At 42.7% G+C, this 20041-nt stretch overlaps 1 protein-coding gene across 14 annotated transcripts in view; it reads left to right on the forward strand.

Annotated features, from left to right (window-relative positions):
• Positions 1–20041, forward strand: part of LOC131832177 (protocadherin gamma-C5) — a 183059-nt gene that overhangs the window by 49349 nt on the left and 113669 nt on the right. The window contains exons 1-2 of one of the 14 annotated variants that reach the window (XM_059174862.1): positions 2236–6338; positions 9297–9623. The exons of 9 other annotated variants lie outside the window; for them this stretch is intronic. In XM_059174862.1, the coding sequence (XP_059030845.1) occupies positions 3918–6338; positions 9297–9479 (2604 nt within the window). In that variant the 5' untranslated portion in view covers positions 2236–3917 and the 3' untranslated portion in view covers positions 9480–9623. Of the gene's footprint in view, positions 1–2235; positions 6339–9296; positions 11987–14206; positions 16812–20041 lie in introns of those variants that run through there. 4 more of the 14 variants (XM_059174863.1, XM_059174855.1, XM_059174861.1 and 1 more) reach the window with 4 other exon arrangements.

The raw sequence follows: 20041 nt of genomic DNA on the forward strand, positions 1-20041 counted from the left end.
CATACACGTATTAAGCTTTGTTTCATATGATCTGAGAATGTAAATGCTATTTTTTATATCAACAATTCTGGATTATTTAAAACATCTTTAAAAAGGAAACAAAACAAACTATATCCATTTATAAGCAAAGCTCACTGATTGTTTTATGGATAGTAGGCTGGTTTATTTTATTCTCTTAACTGCTCACATCACTAACTGGGGTAGTATAGGATGGTTTATTTTATTCTTTTATCTGAATTACCTATGACCATTTCATTTAAATAAATATTTTATTGGGGAAGCTATCAGATTTTACTCTCAGTAATAATCATTCATTCATGCAGATTGACCAAGTGTTAAATCCTAGCAGTCATGGAATTTGCTAAATTCTGGCTAACTGAGGCTCTCTGACTTTCATACCATACAGATCATTGTTAATAAGATAAACAGTCTGAGATTTTGAGTTTATACTGAATTTTGAAGCATCAGGGGGAAAAGCCTACCAAATTATTAGGCTAGTTTATCATTGTGGAAACAACCCATCTGATCAAACTTCTGTTGAGGTAGCAGCTGTCAAAGGGAAGGAGTAAAATTTAAGAGAGAAATATAAAATAATACCTGCATATTTGCCTGGGAATAGAAACCCAAACAGAACTCTAAACAAATGTTTTCTCATTAGAAAAAAGTTCCATAAAGAAAGGAGAGAAGATTGGGGCACGTGGGTGGGTCATTCGGTTAAGCAGTTAAACAGCTGCCTTTAGCTCAGGATCCTGGGATAGAGTCCCTTGTCTGACTCTATGCTCAGCAGGGGAGCCTGCTTCTTCCTCACCCTCTGCCTGCCACTCCCCCTGCTTGTGCTCGCTCTCTCTCTCTCCCTCTCTCTCAAATAAATAAATAAAATCTTTAAAAAAAAAAAAAAAAGAAAGAAGAGGGGCGCCTGGGTGGCTCAGTCGTTAAGCCTCTGCTTTTGGCTCAGGTCATGCTCCCAGGGTTCTGGGATCAAGCCCCACATCAGGCTCCCCACTCTGCCGGAAGTCTGCTTTTCCTTCACCCTCTCCCCGTGCTTGTTTTCCCTCTCTCGCTGTGTCTCTCTGTCAAATAAATAACTAAAACCTTTAAAGAGAAAAAGAAATGGAAGATGAGTAACTTAATGTCTGAGAAGTCAATTACTTTCCACAGAATTTTTTCCATAGAATTTTTTAATGCAAGTATAAAAATGAAGGTCGATTCTTAAGGTTAATTCTTCCCAGTAACTCAATCAGTAATAACATACTTCTTTTAAAACTGTAAACTTATTTCCATTGTATATAGTAGGCTTATGTTATATTTAATGTATCTTAGTGGTCTAGCAGAATCTTTAATATTTAAATTTATGTTGTAGAGTAACTTAAGGAAATTTGATTACTAGAGATAATACAGCCAAGGTACTTCCTGAAGTATGCTTTATGTTCAGAGTATGTTCATAATCTTATTTATCTAGATCTCAGTTAATTAGCTCCAAAGAAGTTATCCAGAAGTAAAGTTAACTGAGATTTTTAAAAAAATAGTAGAATAGGAAACAAATGTGAGATGACCCTATGAATTTTGAAGTGTTAGGTAGAAAAAGATCAGAACATTGGGAACCATAACATCTAGACTCCAAATTTTGTTGGAAAATGTCTGCAGTACTCATGATCTTTTTTTTTTTTTTTTTTTTTTTTTTTTTTTTTTTTTTTTTTAAAGATTTTATTTATTTTATTTGACAGACAGAAATTACAAGTAGGCAGAGAGGCAGGCAGAGAGAGAGGGGAGGAAGCAGGCTCACTGCTGAGCAAAGAGCCCGATGTGGGGCTCGATCCCAGGAACTGGGATCATGACCTGAGCCGAAGGCAGAGGCTTTAACCCACTGAGCCACCCAGGCGCCCCAGTACTCATGATCTTTAATGACTTTGTTTATGTCAACAGAAAATTCAAAATTACTACTAAACAAATAGTGTTTAATTTCTACTTATGGAATTAATTGTAATGCTCATATTGGCTCCTTTGAACAAAAAGTTATTTTATCTACTTGGTGAAAGCAAATATGGCTATAAATTGATAGATAGATTGAAACAGCTGTTCATTCAAAGTATTGCCTATATTTTGGAACAGTGCCATCAAAGAACAGAAATAGATTACTTACTTAGGAAATCCTCAGCAACTAAGCTAGGAAGCATTTTCTCTCTTTTTAAGATTATTTATTTATTTATTTATTTGACAGACAAAGATCACAAGTAGTCGGTGAGGCAGACTGACAGAGAGAAGAGGAAGCAGGCTCTCTGCTGAGTCGAGAGCCCAATGCAGGGCTTGATCCCAAGACCCTGCTTTCATGACCTGAGCCAAAGGGTAGAAGCTTTAACCCACTGAGCCACCCAGCTGCCCTGCTAAGAAGCATTTTCAAAGTTACTTCTGATTTCTCCTCCTCCTTGTACTGTTATCTGTTCCCCTAGGGGTTAAAATAATTTACAAAGCAAGGTTACTTCTTTCTTTTAAATTTTATTTATTTATTTACATAAGTAATCTTTACACCAAACATGGGGCCTGAACTTACAACCCTGAACTCAAGAGCTGTGTGCTCTTCTGACTAAGTCAGCCAGGCACCCCATAAGGTAAATTTATTTTTTGTCAGGTCGTCATTTCAGGACTGGTAACTCTTTTCTCCTGCAGCTCTGTAGAAAGAATTTTATTTTTGTCAGCTAAGAGTAGCCTCATATCTATCAACAGTTCAGTTTTACTTAATTAACATCATTGGAACAATTGGTACCTCTAAGGAGCTTCTCAGGACAGTGTATGCTCAAAGGCCCGCCTTTTTTCAGTTACTCTAGAATTGGGTAGGATGGCTGTTTGAATTGCACAATGAAAGAAGCAGTCAACACCCACTTTCTTATGGATCCATGGGCAGTAGAATCTGCAAATTCCTGCCTTCTATGCAAAACGAGTTGCATCTATAGCTGATCCGTTGCTGCTAGGGTTCTTACCTCCCCTCTAAAGGCACATTTTGAGCATAAAGCATCAGCCAAGGCAAATGATTTTCCTTTTTCTTCTCAGAACACTGGAAGTGAGAATATTTGTATTCCAACAATGGTTTTACTATTATATAGTCAAGGACAGGGCAATTCTCTCTCATTTTTAAAATTATTAAAATGAAGGTAATGGACTAAATCATCTCTAAGAGTCCCTCCAATCAAAAACTTTATTAAATTACCTCTCTGTATTCTAAAGAAAATTTTGACTCTCTGAGTTTTACATGGTGGTGTGTAGAACACAGTTGGTGTTCAGTATTATTGAGTTAATTTATTACACTGATGTAAACTGTTTCTATATAACATTTTTCTTATATATATATATATGTATATATATACATACCTTTTCAAAATAAATCACACTTTTTTTACCTGTAAACACTGATTTCACTGGGTTCTATGAAGTCTGAGGCAGTACCCGACATCATTTCAAAGTTGAAATGCAAAACAAAAAAAACTTTAAAAATTAGCTCGAATTAGTAAGCACCCATCATGAACATTGTTGCATTAATTCATCTTCTTGAAATATATTTTTAAATAATATCAAAGATATATAGATCAAAGAAATATAAATGGAAGGATTTTGAAGGATAGAACAACTTTATGAAAAATCAGTTATTTTGCTTCAATATGGTGCAGTAACTTAGTAAGGACTCTGAGCGCCGCTGTTCACCAACCAGGGGGGAAATGGTGCGAGAGATCTGCCAGAACCACTGAGCTTTATAATACAAAGAAACACCAGATTGAGACAAACTCTCTTCCAAGCTTCATCAAACTCAGGTCTCTTATATTAGATACTGCGCTTCTTTTACGAATACAAAAGATTCCACGCTGACACACTGGAATCCAGAAGCACAACAGGAGATAGCCCAGCGTCTAAACAATATTCGCACAACAATGGCGGCTCCGCAGAGGGGTGGGGAATACAGAAGATTCATCCTGCTCTCCATCCTCCTGGGAACCCAGAAGGAAGCTTGGGCAGGACATATTCTCTACTCTGTGCCAGAGGAGACAGACAAAGGATCTTTTGTGGGTAATATCGCTAAGGATTTGGGTCTGGAGCCCGGAGAACTGGAGGAGCGTGGAGTCCGCATCGTCTCCAGAGGTAGGACGCAGCTTTTCACTCTGAATCCGCGAAGTGGCAGCTTGGTCACCGCGGACAGGATAGACCGGGAGGAGCTCTGCGCTCAGAGCGCGCGGTGCCTAGTGAACTTTAACATCCTGATGGATAAAATGAATCTTCACCCAGTAGAAGTGGAAATAATAGATGTTAATGACAACGCTCCCAGATTCTTGACGGAAGAAATGACTGTGAAAATAACGGAGAACACAGCTCCTGGGGTGCGGTTTCCGTTAAATGAGGCTCGGGATCCAGATGTGGGCACGAACTCTCTCCAGAGCTACCAGCTCAACCCTAATCATCACTTCTCCCTGGTAGTGCAGACTGGAGACGATGGGGGTAAATATCCAGAATTAGTGCTGGAAAGGGTGCTGGATCGAGAGGAAGAGGCAGTTCACCACCTACTCCTTACAGCCTCTGACGGTGGCGACCCACCCCGATCCCAGACCGCCCACATCCAAGTAACAGTGGTAGATGTGAACGATCACGCTCCAGTCTTCTCTTTGCCTCAGTACCAAGCAACTGTCCCTGAGAATGTGCCGGTGGGTACGAGATTGCTAATGGTGCATGCCGTTGACCTGGATGAGGGAGTCAATGGGGAAGTGACATATTCTTTCCGGAAAATAACTCAGAAGATTCTGCAGATATTCCAGCTGAACCCTCATACAGGAGAATTATCAACTTTAGAAAGCCTAGATTATGAAGAGTCCAGCTACTATGAAATGGAAGTTCAGGCTCAGGACGGTCCTGGTAGTATAACAAGGGCTAAAGTAATGATCACAATTTTAGATGTGAATGACAATGCCCCAGAAGTGACTGTAACATCTGTAAGCAACTCAGTCCCTGAAGACACTCCTCCTGGAACTGTAGTTGCTCTTTTCTACCTTCAAGATAGAGATTCTGGCAAGAATGGTGAGGTAACCTGCACTATTTCAGAAAATCTGCCTTTTAAATTAGAAAGATCAATAGACAATTACTATAGGTTAATGACAGCAAAAAACCTGGACCGGGAAAAATGCTCTGTGTATAACATCACACTGATAGCCACAGATGGTGGAACCCCACCCTTGTCCTCAGAAACTCACATCTCCATGAACGTGGCAGATACCAACGACAATCCGCCTGCCTTCCCTCAGTCCTCCTATTCTGTCTACATCCCTGAAAACAACCCCAGAGGTGCCTCCATCTTCTCTGTGACTGCATCCGACCCGGACAGCCAGGAGAATGCTCGAGTCACTTACTCCCTGTCTGAAGACACTCTCCAGGGGGCTTCCCTCTCCTCCTATGTGTCCATCAACTCTGACACAGGCATCCTGTATGCCTTGCACTCCTTCGACTATGAGCAGTTCCGTGACCTGCAGTTGAGCGTGACTGCGCAGGACAGCGGAGACCCACCACTCAGCAGCAATGTGTCCTTGAGTATATTCATTGTGGACCAGAATGACAACATACCAGAGATCCTGTACCCCACCCTCCCCACTGACGGTTCCACAGGCGTGGAGCTGGCTCCTCGCTCCGCAGAGCCTGGCTACCTGGTCACCAAGGTGGTGGCGGTGGACAGAGACTCTGGCCAGAACGCCTGGCTGGCCTACCGCCTGCTCAAGGCCAGCGAGCCAGGGCTCTTCGCGGTGGGGCTGCACACGGGCGAGGTGCGCACAGCGCGGGCCCTGCTGGACAGAGACGCGCTCAAGCAGAGCCTGGTGGTGGCGGTGCAGGATCACGGGCAGCCCCCTCTGTCGGCCACCGTCACGCTCACCGTGGCCGTGGCCGACAGCATCCCCGACGTCCTGGCGGACCTGGGCAGCATCGGGACCCCCGCCGACCCAGACGATGCGGACCTCACGCTCTATCTGGTGGTGGCGGTGGCGGCCGTCTCCTGCGTCTTCCTCGCCTTCGTCATCGTGCTGCTGGCGCTCAGGCTGAGGCGCTGGCACGCGTCGCGTGTGCTCCAGGCTTCAGGAGGCGGGCTGGTGGGCGTGCCGGCCTCGCACTTCGTGGGCGTGGACGGGGTGCGGGCTTTCCTGCAGACCTATTCGCACGAGGTGTCCCTCACTGCGGACTCGCGCAAGAGTCACGTGATCTTCCCCCAGCCCAACTATGCGGATATGCTCCTCAGTTTGGAGAGCTGTGAGAAAAAAGATCCCTTATTAACCTCCACAGATTTTCGTGAATGTAAGGATGAAGCCGAAAATATTCAGGTGAGTTCACTAATTATTTTATATCCTCAAGAAATTATTTTGTGTAATTTTCTTGATTGTTTTGTGAAACGGGTGTTTTGAAGGTGTAGTGAAAAACCTTTAAAGAGGTAAACCAAGGTCAACGATTTATTTCAGTGGTGATACTTTAATACAGAATACTTGTTGGTATAGGTTTTGGTGTCCTTTCCATAGTGAAAACCTGTGGACAAGATTGTGAATAAGTGGACTACCACATTTTTATACATCCATCTATTTTCCACTCAGTGTTCTTAATTCATGTGTTCCAAAAATGAGAATGAATTGTTATATCTTTCCCATTGCCCTAGGTTATCAAGAGGTTACCCACTAGGTTATCCACCTCCACTCTGGTAACCATCAGTTTGTTCTTAATAGTTAAGAGTCCATTTCTTGAGAGGACTTGGGTACCTCAGTGGGTACAGCAACCAACTGTTGGTCTCAACTCAGCTTCTTGAACTCAATGTGGTTAGTTGAAGTCCTGCCCTGAGCTGGGCTTCATGTGGGCCTGGAGCCAACTTTAAAAAGAAAAAATAGTCTGTTTCTTGGCTTGTTTCTCTCTTTTTCCTTGCTCATTTGTTCATTTCTTAAATTCACATATGAGTGATATCATATGGAATTTGTCTTTCTCTGATCTATTTCACCTAGTATTAGAAACTCTAGCTCCATCCATGTCATTGCAAATGGCAAGATTTCATTCTTTTATGGCTGAATAATATTCCATTGTATATAGTCACACATTTTCTTTATCTGTTTATTAGTCAATGGATACTTAGGCTGTTTCCATAATTTGGCTTAAATAATGATTTTAAATAATGTTTAAATAATGATGTTTAGATAATGATGCTATAAACATAGGGGTGGGTGTATCCTTTTAAATTAGTGTTTTTGTATCTTGGTAAATACCCATTAGCACCATTACTGGACCATAGGATGGTTCCATTTTTAACTTTTTGAGGCACCTCCATATTGTTTTCCACAGTGACTGCACCAGTTTACATTCCCACCAATAGTGTAAGAGGGCTGCTTTTTCTCCACATCCTCACCAACACTTGTCATTTCTTGTGTTTTTTATTTTAGCCATTCTGACAGGTGGGAAGTGATATTTCACTTCCTGATGTATTTAAAGCGTAATAGTGTATTAAAGTTGGCTTCTACTAGAAGACTAGACTAATGCCTAAATAATGAAATCTGTGGGGCACCTAGGTGGCTCAGTCCCTTTGGCTCAGGTCATGATCCCAGAGTACTGGGATGGAGCCCTGAGTGGGGCCTCATGTTCAGCAGGGAGTCTGCTTTTCCCTCTCCCTCTGCCCCTGCCCTTCCACCTCCCCACCATGCTTTATTTCTCTCTTGCTTTTTCAAAAAAATAAAATCTTAAAAGAATGAAATGTATGCATCAAGCTTTACTGAGATCTATATCAATGATATGGATCTAATGCAACAATAAAGGTTATTGTCTGAAACCAAAAATATGACATAAAATATCATTTCAAGTGGCACTTGTGAAGTAAGCAGTTCGATGTTTTAAAACAAAACTCTATTGCACTATTTTAGTGGTACAGCCATGTGAAGTGTGCTTGTCTCTCCTAGTGGGAGATTGGGGATGCTTGCTTTAGAAACAACCAAATACTCAGGTCCTAGACCAAAAATTGGTTCAATTTATTGGATCTGCTGAAAAATTCAGTTACTAATAATCCAGTCTGGGGTTAACTACTTTTATATTTGTTATATGCCATTTCAGTGAAGGCCAGCATTTCAGTTGACTAGCAGCAGCTAGAAGTGGTTGATGACAAGTAATCTTGTTTACTTGGATTTACTTCTTTACTAGGAACTATGCAAAATATTATTCCCCTTGTAACTTTGAAGATTTATGTTACATTTTGCAACTGGGAAAATAACTGTGCAATAGGAAGGAGGATGATAGGCTAAGTTTTCCTGGCTATGTTTACACTTTCCAGTTAAATAGAAGGATTTTTTTTTTTTTTGGAACATAGCATTGGTGGTATTTTGGATAAAAGGGGATGTGCAACAGTGTGGAAGTGGGTTTTGTATATTTTATAGGGTTCAGATGTATAAAAAGCTTGGGGAGAAGAAAGTATTACTGACACTTTGTGGGGCAGAAATATGATTATCAGGTATTTTGAAAAGGAGACTCCCCCAGCCAGATTCATTGGATACTTAAAAACATTTTTAAACAAAGGAGAGAAGCAACTGTTAAACCCAGTATGCTATTGCAAATGAATATTCTAAGGATTGTTTCATCAACTGAGGTCATCATGGGATATTGTATTTCAGCACAAAAGTGGGAACCAGTACCTCATTGCGATAGACCAAGGTTAGCTACTTTGTGTTTGAAGGCAAAATATATCTCTCTGTTATCTTTGAAGGTTGATGTTATATTTTATAACCAGGAAAATAATTGTGCAATGCAAAGGAGAGGGAATAGGCTAAAGTTTTTTCTGGCTATCATTTCCTTCACTGATAGAAGTGTACATCAGATAATATTACTATAAAGAAATTATTGAAACTATTTTGAAATAAAGGTTTAGAGGTAAGTATAAATTGTGCCCTTTTAAAGTCAATTTCAGCATTACTGATGCTTTCTGAAAAGTTGAAATGAATCAACATAGAGATACCCAAAAAGGAAAGAAATCAAGAAAAACAGAAACAAGGAAAGAAGAAAAAACTTTATTCATATACTGCTAATTGGTAAGTATTCAAAACTACTGTACTCTGAAAACCTTTAGGCCTACTCTGTGGGATAGTCATCTATTAAAGTGTGGATTTGAAGATGGAGGAATAATTATGTCAACATATGGATTACCCTGAAAACCTAGAAATTTGGTATGTTTCTGTATCTAAGAATATTAATCAATCGTCATTAAATATATAGATATATAAAAATAATTTGTTCAGTAATGCTCAGGGTTGTCATTATTGTAGCTGGTTAAACTGAAGCAGCAGAGGCTGCAGTGTCCTAGTGCGGACTGTGGGCGCCGCTGTTGGCCAAAATGGAGAGCTTGGGCACTGGCGATCTCTTCGCGCAGCCGCAGCGCACTTTCCCTAGCCGACTCGTTAGCCCGAGCCTTTACACCACTTCCTCCTGTAGAAAAGAAGAAACCCTGACCCTCACACAGGACTTACAGGCCGTTCGGAGCTCTGGACATCTGCAGCGCAGAGATTATTTGTGATCCGGCGTCTCCAGGCCGGTGAGCAACCTGAAGGGAGCAAGAGGGATGGGGAGCGGCGCTGCGGAGAGGGGCTGGGCTGAGAGGCGGCCGGTGCTCTTTCCCTTCCTGCTGTCTTTGTTCTGGCCGGCGCTGTCTGAGCAGATCCGCTACGGGATTCCCGAGGAAATGCCCGAGGGCTCGGTGGTGGGGAACCTCGCCAAGGATTTGGGACTGAGCGTGCATGAGTTACCGACTCGACAACTGCGCATCAGTTCGGAGAAGGCTTACTTCACCGTGAGCGCCAAGAGCGGGGAGCTACTTGTGGGCAGCAGGCTAGACCGGGAGCAGATATGTGGGAAGAAGACAGCCTGTACTCTGGAATTTGAGGCTGTTGCCGAAAATCCGTTGAACTTTTATCACGTGAGTGTGGACATCGAAGATATTAATGACCATACCCCTAAGTTCACCCAAACTTCCTTTGACCTGCAAATAAGTGAGTCTACAAAGCCCGGGGCACGATTTATTTTAGGATCTGCCCATGATGCAGATATTGGTACCAACTCACTACAGAATTACCATCTCAGCCCCAATGATCATTTCTCACTCGTGAATAAAGAAAAATTAGATGGCAGTAAATACCCTGAGCTGGTACTAAAGGTGCCTTTAGACCGGGAAGAGCAGAAATCCTACCAGTTGATCTTGACGGCATTGGACGGCGGGGATCCACCCCTTAGTAGTACTGCCAAGATACAGGTACTAGTGACTGATGCCAATGATAACCCTCCAGTGTTTAGCCAAGAGCTATACAGGGTGGCTGTTCCGGAAAACGTTCTTCCGGGCACCCTTGTGCTTCAAGTGATGGCCACTGACCAGGACGAGGGTGTCAATGCCCAGATCACTTTCTCTTTCACAGAAGCAGGCCAGATCACCCAGTTTGACCTAAATTCTATTACGGGGGAAATTACTATTCTGCATACGTTAGACTTTGAGGAGGTCAAAGAATATTCCATAGTTTTGGAAGCAAGGGATGGTGGAGGAATGATTGCCCAATGTACTGTGGAGATAGAGGTCCAAGACATAAATGACAATTTCCCAGAAGTGGTATTCCAATCTCTGCGGGATATCGTTATGGAGGACACCAAGCTGGGAACACACGTTGCTTTGCTTAAAATCCGTGACAAGGATTCTGGACACAACGGAGAAGTTTTTTGTAAATTAGAAGGCGATGTTCCGTTTAAAATAGTCTCTTCTTCGATAAACACCTATAAATTAGTGACAGATGGAGTTCTAGACCGTGAGCAGACTCCTGAGTATAATGTCACTATCACAGCCACCGACAGGGGCAAGCCCCCCCTTTCCTCTAGCTCAAGCATCACCCTACACATTGGCGATGTCAACGACAATGCGCCAGTTTTCCAACAGCCTTCGTACATCGTTCATGTGGCAGAGAACAATCCTCCTGGCGCCTCGATTGCACACGTCAGCGCCTCCGACCCCGACCTGGGGCCCAACGGTCGCGTCTCCTACTCCATCATCGCCAGCGACCTGGAGCCACGGGCGCTGGCGTCCTACGTGTCCGTGAGCGCGCAGAGCGGGGTGGTGTTCGCGCAGCGCGCCTTCGACCACGAGCAGCTGCGCGCCTTCGAGCTGACCCTGCAGGCGCGCGACCAGGGCTCGCCCGCACTCAGCGCCAACGTGAGCCTGCGCGTGTTGGTGGGCGACCGCAACGACAACGCGCCGCGGGTGCTGTACCCGGCGCTGGGACCTGACGGCTCGGCGCTGTTCGACACGGTGCCGCGCGCCGCGCAGCCCGGCTACCTGGTCACCAAGGTGGTGGCGGTGGACGCCGACTCCGGACACAATGCCTGGCTGTCGTACCACGTGCTGCAGGCTAGCGAGCCGGGACTCTTCAGCCTGGGGCTGCGCACGGGCGAGGTGCGCACGGCGCGTGCTTTGGGCGACCGGGACGCGGCCCGCCAGCGCCTGCTGGTCGCTGTGCGGGATGGGGGACAGCCGCCGCTCTCGGCCACGGCCACGCTGCTCCTGGTTTTCGCCGACAGCTTGCAGGAGGTGCTGCCGGATGTCAGCGACCACCCGGAGCCCTCTGACCCCCAGGCAGAGTTGCAGTTTTACCTGGTCGTAGCGCTGGCCTTGATCTCAGTACTTTTCCTCCTGGCTGTGACTCTGGCCATCGCCTTACACCTTCGTCGCTCCTCCAGCCTCACCACCTGGGGCTGCTTTCAGCCTGGTCTGTGTGTCAAATCAGGACCTGTGGTTCCTCCCATCTACAGTGAAGGGACTTTGCCTTATTCTTACAATTTGTGCGTTGCCCACACTGGAAAGCCGGAGTTTAATTTTCTAAAGTGCAACGAGCAGTTGAGTTCAGAACAAGACATACTTTGCGGGGATTCATCTGGGGCCTTATTTCCACTTTGCAAATCCAGTGAGTCAACATCCCATCTGGTGAGTTTCTTTTAAGCATAACCTGCTTCTTATGATCTACCCAATTATTTATTTTTCATGGAAAAATATACACTTTGTAGATCTAAAAGTTTCTCTAAAAAGTGAAACTATCATGCCATTCTTCAAGGGAAATTAAAGTCGGAGCAGTTATGTTTCTTTTAGGGATGTCTTGACAGGCTCAGATCTATGGAGCAGTGAGATTGTAATTTTATCTAGGAAGGGAATCAGTATTATAGGCCATCTCCTAAAAGCTAATGAGATTTTTTCCTAAGTTTTTCTTCCTATTACCTAATACACTTTTTAAGCTGGATATAGTATAAATGTAAAAGTGGGCAATCATTTAAAAAAAACTTTAAAACAAAAACAAAAAGCTAAAATTAGATATTTTTCATAACTGAATTTACCATTTTATTTCTTCTATTTACTTCCTTTTGTTTCAAAGCCTCCTAGAATAAAGTGTCTTAACCTGGATTTTAATGTAGATGGCATTATGTATTCAATGAATTGTGTGGGTGTTTAAAAGCATTTTACTTACCAGTAAGACCAGTAGGCTCACCAGAAGACAAAAGCATTTTCTTTATCTTGCAGCATAGGTTTTTCACACATACCTGTATAATTTTAAATTGTCTTTTTTTGCAGCCCACATATAGCCAGAAAACTTCTATCATTCTACTATCTCTAGGAGAAAAATGGAGTCTTGAATTCTTCAAATTTTAGACAAAATTGCCAATCTGATGTACATACTAGTATATATGTATATATCTATATAGATATGATAATACATTTTTCATCTTTCGCTAGATGTTTTAGCAGATGTTCAGTCACTGACCACTTTACAAACTGAAGAAAAGAGACATAATTTTTTTGTAGTGACACTTTTTGATTGCTTGATGATAATTATGTGTTCCCTCTTTGTGGTTCTCTTGATCAAAATACTACTTAAGGGGGCGCCTGGGTGGCTTAGTCAGTTAAGCATCTGATTCTTGGTTTTGACTCAGGTTATGATCTCAGGATCCTGAGATTGAGCTCCACACTCAGCAGAGATTCTCTATAGGAAAAAAAATACTAATTAAGGCAAAATTAACTTTAGAATACTTGTCTTTTTCGCAAAGTTAATTGAGTCTGCTTTAAAATGCAATCATCTCTCATTTGTGGAAGAGTAGGATGGAAATTTGCTTTTCATTTTGTATTCATTTGTATTTTAAAAAATATTTTCTATTCAAATAGAAAAAATACAGAATTTAAATGAAGTAGCAAATCAAGGTTGCCTGGGACACCTGGGTGACTCAGTTGGTTAAGGGTCTGCCTTCAACTCAGGTTGTGATCTCAGGGTCTTGGGATCAAACTGCACATTGGTCTCCATGCATATCAGGGAGTCTGCTTGTCCCTCTCCTTCCTCCTCTACTCCTCCAGCCACTCGCATTCTCTCTAAAATAAAATAAAATAAAATCTTAGAACATAACAAAACAAGAGTGCCTGGCTGTCTCAGTTGGTAAAACATAGAATTCTGGATCTTGGGGTTGTGAGTTTAAGCCCCACCTGGGTGTAGAGATTACTTAAATAAGTGAAATAGCAAAATAATATAATCTCTGATGAAACTTAAAAGTGAAAGCATTAATCCTGTTAACATTTAACAATATTTGTCAACATATCAATATGTAATTAAAATAGCATTTAAAAAAGAAAATTTAAAAAAAGCAACAACTCTACTGAAGGCTTACTATAATGATTAATTGGTTTACATCAAATACAACACCTTCTGAGTGAATCATGTTCAGTAGTTCTACTTTAGTCTAAAAATGAATTTATTGCCAGTGACAACTAGAAGCCTTATTTATTTGATAACAGATTTACAATAAAGCTCAGTGCATAGTAAGAAATGAAATGTTAATGATTTATATTTTAAGAGTAAACATATTCCAGAAATTTGAGTAATGTGAGACAATCCCATAAATCTTTGGGGATCATTTAATAATCCTTTGTAAAACTTTAACCCTACTTAATCCCATGCTTCTTGGCAACAACTTTTAAAAAATATGAATTCAGAGACAAATAAATTCAAAACATGCTATAAACGGCAAGTATTTTTTTTTTCCTCCCTCAATAATCCAACATACACTAGTACATATCTAAGTGGGTGCAGTAACTGCTTAGGACTCTAAGCGCCGCTGTTCACCTATTTGGAGATAAATGTAACCAAATGCCATCCGGTTACTAAAGGCTCAGATCTCAGAAAGACCGGCAGATCCCACAAACCAGCTGCAGGGCTGCAGCGGAACTCTGTCCTTACATCTGAGACACTCCAGTTTTCTAGAAGATGATCTCCACAGCTGCAGCAAAAAGGTAAACAAGACGCAAATGCCCAATGAGGATGCTGAGTGGATTCCGTAGTGAAAGAACAATGGCCGCTCCAAAGAATTACCGGAAACGCGGCAGGCTGGTCCTGCTGTGCGTGTTGATGGGCACGCTGTGGGAAATCGGGAGAGGACAGATCCACTATTCGGTGCCAGAAGAGAGCGACAAAGGATCCTTTGTGGGTAATATCTCCAAGGACCTGCATCTGGAGTCACAAGAACTGGCGAAGCACGGAGTCCGCATCGTCTCCAGAGGTAGGACGCAGCTTTTTGCTCTGAACCGGAAAACTGGCAGCTTGCTCACCGCGGGCAGGATAGATCGGGAGGAGCTTTGTGCTCAGAGCACACAGTGTCTAGTAAATATCAACATCCTGGCTGAGGGCAGAGGAAAACTTTTTGGGATAGAAGTAGAAATCACCGATATCAATGATAATAACCCAAAATTCCAGACTGAGAATCTGGAAATGAAAATTAATGAAATCGCTGCGCCTGGAACACGTTATCCTCTCCCAGAGGCTGTTGACCCCGACGTGGGCATGAATTCCCTACAGAGCTACCAGCTCAGCCCCAGTCACCACTTCTCCCTGGACGTGCAAACTGGAGATGACAGAACTCTACACCCAGAGCTGGTGCTGGAGCAGGCCCTGGACCGCGAGGAAGAGGCTGCTCACCACCTGGTCCTCATCGCCTCAGATGGCGGCGACCCGCGTCGCTCCAGCACAGTGCACATCCACGTAACAGTGCTGGATACAAACGACAATGCCCCGGTTTTTGCTCTACCAATTTACCGAGTGCAAGTCCCAGAGAACGTGCCCCCGGGCACCCGGCTGCTTACTGTGAGTGCTAGCGACCCGGATGAGGGAGCCAACGGAGAGGTAGCCTATAGATTCTGGAAAATTAGTGAAAAACAATCCCCATTATTCCAGCTTAATGAAAATACTGGGGAAATATCGACAGCAGAGAGTCTAGACTATGAAGAATGTGCATTTTATGAAATGGAAATACAAGCTGAAGATGTGGGGGCACTTTTGGGGAGGACCAAAGTGCTCATTTCAGTGGAAGATGTGAATGACAATAGACCGGAAGTGATCATTACCTCTCTGTTTAGCCCAGTCTTGGAAAATACTCTTCCTGGAACAGTAGTTGCCTTCTTGAATGTGCATGACCGAGATTCCGGGAAGAATGGTCAAGTTGTCTGTAACACACCTCATAATTTGCCTTTTCAACTAGAAAAATCAATAGATAATTATTATAGATTGGTGACATATAACTATCTGGACCGAGAAAAGATCTCTATGTACAATATCACAGTGATGGCCTCAGATCTGGGCACTCCTTCTCTATCTACTGAAACTCATATCACCCTGTATGTGGCTGATATCAATGACAATCCACCCACTTTTCCTCACGTCTCCTATTCAGCCTATATCCCAGAGAACAACCCTAGAGGTGCCTCTGTCTTCACTGTGATGGCTCACGACCCCGATAGTGGCAAAAATGCCCAGGTGACTTACTCTGTGACCGAGGACATAATCATGGGGAGCCCTCTCTCCTCCTACGTCTCCATCAACTCAGACACAGGCATCCTATATGCTCTGTGCTCCTTTGACTATGAGCATATACAAGACTTGCAGTTACTGGTGACTGCTAGCGATGGCGGGGACCCTTCACTCAGCAGTAACGTATCACTGATCTTGTTTGTGCTGGATCAGAACGACAACACACCAGAAATTCTGTACCCCACCTTCCCCACCGATGGTTCCACAGGCGTGGAGCTGGCACCCCGCTCCGCAGAGCCCGGCTACCTGGTCACCAAAGTGGTGGCAGTGGACAGAGACTCTGGCCAGAACGCCTGGCTGTCCTACCGCCTGCTCAAGGCCAGCGAGCCAGGACTCTTCGCGGTGGGGCTGCACACGGGCGAGGTGCGCACAGCGCGGGCCCTGCTGGACAGAGACGCGCTCAAGCAGAGCCTGGTGGTGGCGGTGCAGGATCACGGGCAGCCCCCTCTGTCGGCCACCGTCACGCTCACCGTGGCCGTGGCGGACAGCATCCCCGACGTCCTGGCGGACCTGGGCAGCATCGGGACCCCCGCCGACCCAGACGATGCGGACCTCACGCTCTATCTGGTGGTGGCAGTGGCGGCCGTCTCCTGCGTCTTCCTCGCCTTCGTCATCGTGCTGCTGGCGCTCAGGCTGAGGCGCTGGCACGCGTCGCGTGTGCTCCAGGCTTCAGGAGGCGGGCTGGTGGGCGTGCCGGCCTCGCACTTCGTGGGCGTGGACGGGGTGCGGGCTTTCCTGCAGACGTATTCGCACGAGGTGTCCCTCACCGCGGACTCACGCAAGAGTCACCTGATCTTCCCCCAGCCCAACTACGTGGACACGCTAATCAGTCTGGAGAGCTGTGAGAAAAATGATTCCTTGTTAACATCGGTAGATTTTCGTCAATGTAAGGATGAAGCTGCTTCTGTTCAGGTGAGTTCAGTTCTTCACGTTTAATTCTGAGAGGAATTATATTTTTTTATAAATTTATGTTTTAAAAACACACATTGTGGAGGTAGTTTAAAAAGGTTTTTAAAAGTGAAACACAAAGTTTTTGGTTTTAGTTCTGGTACTATAAAATTGATCTCTAATCGTGATCATTTGCTTCATTTGCTTTCCAAAGGCTTGGACAAGATTGTTTAAATGTCAGCTCTCAATCTTTTAACAATTTTCCATATGTGGAGCACCTGGCTGGCTCAGTCAATAAAGCATGGGATTTTTTATCTCAGAGTAGTGAATTCCACTTTGGGTGTAGAGATTACTTAAAAATATATTTATATTATATATATTTATATATATATATATCGACAGATCTATATAGATGCCTAAATGGCTCAGTCTGTTAAGTGTCTGCCTTCAGCTTGGTCATGATCCCAGCTTCCTGGAATCGAGTTTGGTTGGGGTTCCTTGCTTAGTGGGGAGCCTGATTCTCCCTCTGCCTGCTTTGCCTGCAGTTCCCCCCTGCTTATGTTCTCTCTCTCTCTCTTTCTGACAAGTAAATAAAATCTTTAAAAAATATACAAAAAATTAGAGTACCTGGGTGGCTTGGTTGGTTGGCCTCTGACTCTTGGTTTCTGCTTGGGTAGTGATCTCAGGGGTTGTAAAGATCAAGCAGGGATGGGGCTTTTGGATCAGTGGAGACTCTGCTTGACGATTCTCTCCCTGTGCACCTCTCTCTGCTCATGCTCACACTTTCTCAAATAAATAATCTTTTTTAAAATTAGAAAAACATAATAATAAGTTTTTATTTTCCATATGTTACTATAATTATCACTTAATCACTCATTCACTTAAGAATTAGTTACTCTGGGGCACGTGGGTCGCTTAGTGGGTTAAAGCCTCTGCCTTTGGCTCAGGCCATGATCTCAGGGTCCTGTGATGGAGCCTACCACCAGGCTCTCTGCTCAGTGGGGAGGGGAGCCTGCTTCCTTTCCTCTCTCTCTGCCTGCCTCTCTGCCTACTTGTGATCGGTCTGTCAAATAAATAAAAATCTTTTTAAAAAGAATTAGTTACCCAACCACATATGGTAAGTTTGTTTTCTATTTGGGAAATAGATATTCCTAATTAGAGTTGAGATAAAAATAAGTGAGACTTTTAAATCCTTGTATTAGCTTAGTAAACTTAAAATACATCTTACAATTTTGGGATTCTTTTAGGGTTAGGGTCTTGAAGATCTGAAGTTTTCTAGGCTTTTGGAGATTTTTCACTTTAAACCCCTTTTATGAGCTTTGTATTTGCATCAGTACCCTTCAAAACTGTGATACTTCTTATTATATTTCAGAACATAAATACAGGAGCGGCTGGGTGGCTCAGTGGGTTAAAGCCTCTGCCTTCCCCTCAGGTCGTGATCCCAGGGTCTGGGATCAAGCTCCACAGTGGGCTCTCTGCTCAGCAGGAAGCCTGCTTCCTCCTCTCTCTCTCTCTCTCTCTCTCTCTCTGCCTGCCTCTCTGCCTACTTGTAATCTCTGTCTGTCAAATAAATAAAATCTTTTTTAAAAAAAGAACGTAAATACATTTGAAAGTGTGGAACTTAGTAGTAGGTGAAACTAGTTCCCTTATGTGTCAGTTGTCTCCAAGAGCTCATACTAAAGAAGACATAGAATCTAAAATCTAAAATTTCCATCACCCCCCCCAAAATAGACAACAAGATCGTATTTGAAATAAAATGTCATTTTGTAAAATACAAAAGATGTTTTCCGTAAGTTCCAATGAATTGTTCTGTTGAACAGCCATGTGAAATGTGCTGTGTTCACATGGTGAGAGAGTTTGAGAATGTTGATTTTAAGAAGTTTCATTTATAAATAGATTCTAAACAAGCTGATCAGTTTAATTAAAAATGATTCCACCTGGATTATATAACTTCTGTATTCCTTGTTATAGCATTTTAACAGTGCTAACTCTTGATTTGTCATTACATGAGAATGAAGAACACAATAAAGCATTTGTTAGTTATAAAATGGGCATTTCCCAAGGGCTCTGTAGTGTTTCCTCCTATTTTGTACATACTGTGGGTGGGATTTAACTTCATATTTTCTGTAGTGTTTGGATGCACAGACATTTGAGGGGAGAACTATATTATTCATACTTCACAATTTTTAAAAGTGTTTGGAAACTTGTCCTGACAAAAGTACTTATTCAAAACATTCTCTGATTATTAAAAAAAAAAAAAACTTCAACACATGGAGTAAAGTCAAATGTCATTTTCCCGGGAAATTTATATGAATAAACTTACCATAAGTTCAATTCTAAAGTCATTACTTCAGTATAACATAGATACATAGATAAGAGAGTAATGTGATCTACTGAAATATCCTTTTGTGACTGTGTATTGAAGAATAGAAAAACAGTTCCCCAGTGACTTTTAAGAATGAATTAATATACTATATTGGGTATGACATAATCCATGTAATTTTTAGACATGAAGAAGAAGGTAGAGTAAATCATCTCTTGGCTACATCATAGGGAGAGAGGTTTTTTTTTTCTTTGAATGACTACTTCCTTAGATAGTCAAAAGAGTAAAGAGAAATTCTTAATACTTTTTAAAAAGATTTTATTTATTTATTTAACACAGAGAGAGAGAGAGAGAGAGAGATATCACAAGTAGGCAGAGAGGCAGAGAGAGAGAGAGGAGGAAGCAGGCTCCCCGCCAAGCAGAGAGCCTGATTCAGGCCTCGATCTCAGGACCCTGAGATCAGGACATGAGCCTAAGGCAGAGGCTCAACCCACTGAGCCATCCAGGCGCCCCGAGAAATTATTTCTAAAAGAGAGTGTTAATATTATCAAAAGATGTTTGAGGATGTATGAAATTGCACAGCATTACAGAATAATTTCCAACAGTGTTAGTATTCTCTAATATATGTAACATGAAACCACATCAATAATGTACAAATGTTGGGGGAAGACATTTAGGTATCAATGAAAGAAGATTAAAATTGTTTCACATATTATATCTAATAAAATAATTCTGTGAAGTCAGTAGGTGATAAGCTCTCTGAAGTCAAGACCTCTGTTTTACTCATTTTTATATTGCTACTGACAAGGGCAATACTTAGCACAAGGCAACAGTTCAATGTATGTATGTAATAGGGTGAAATGGATGGACCAGTATCTGTAGGTTTCTATAAAAACTCAACATATTTCTAATAAATTGGAAACAAGAGAAA

This window comes from Mustela lutreola, chromosome 5 (assembly GCF_030435805.1).
Source record: "Mustela lutreola isolate mMusLut2 chromosome 5, mMusLut2.pri, whole genome shotgun sequence".
NCBI lineage: Eukaryota > Metazoa > Chordata > Mammalia > Carnivora > Mustelidae > Mustela > Mustela lutreola.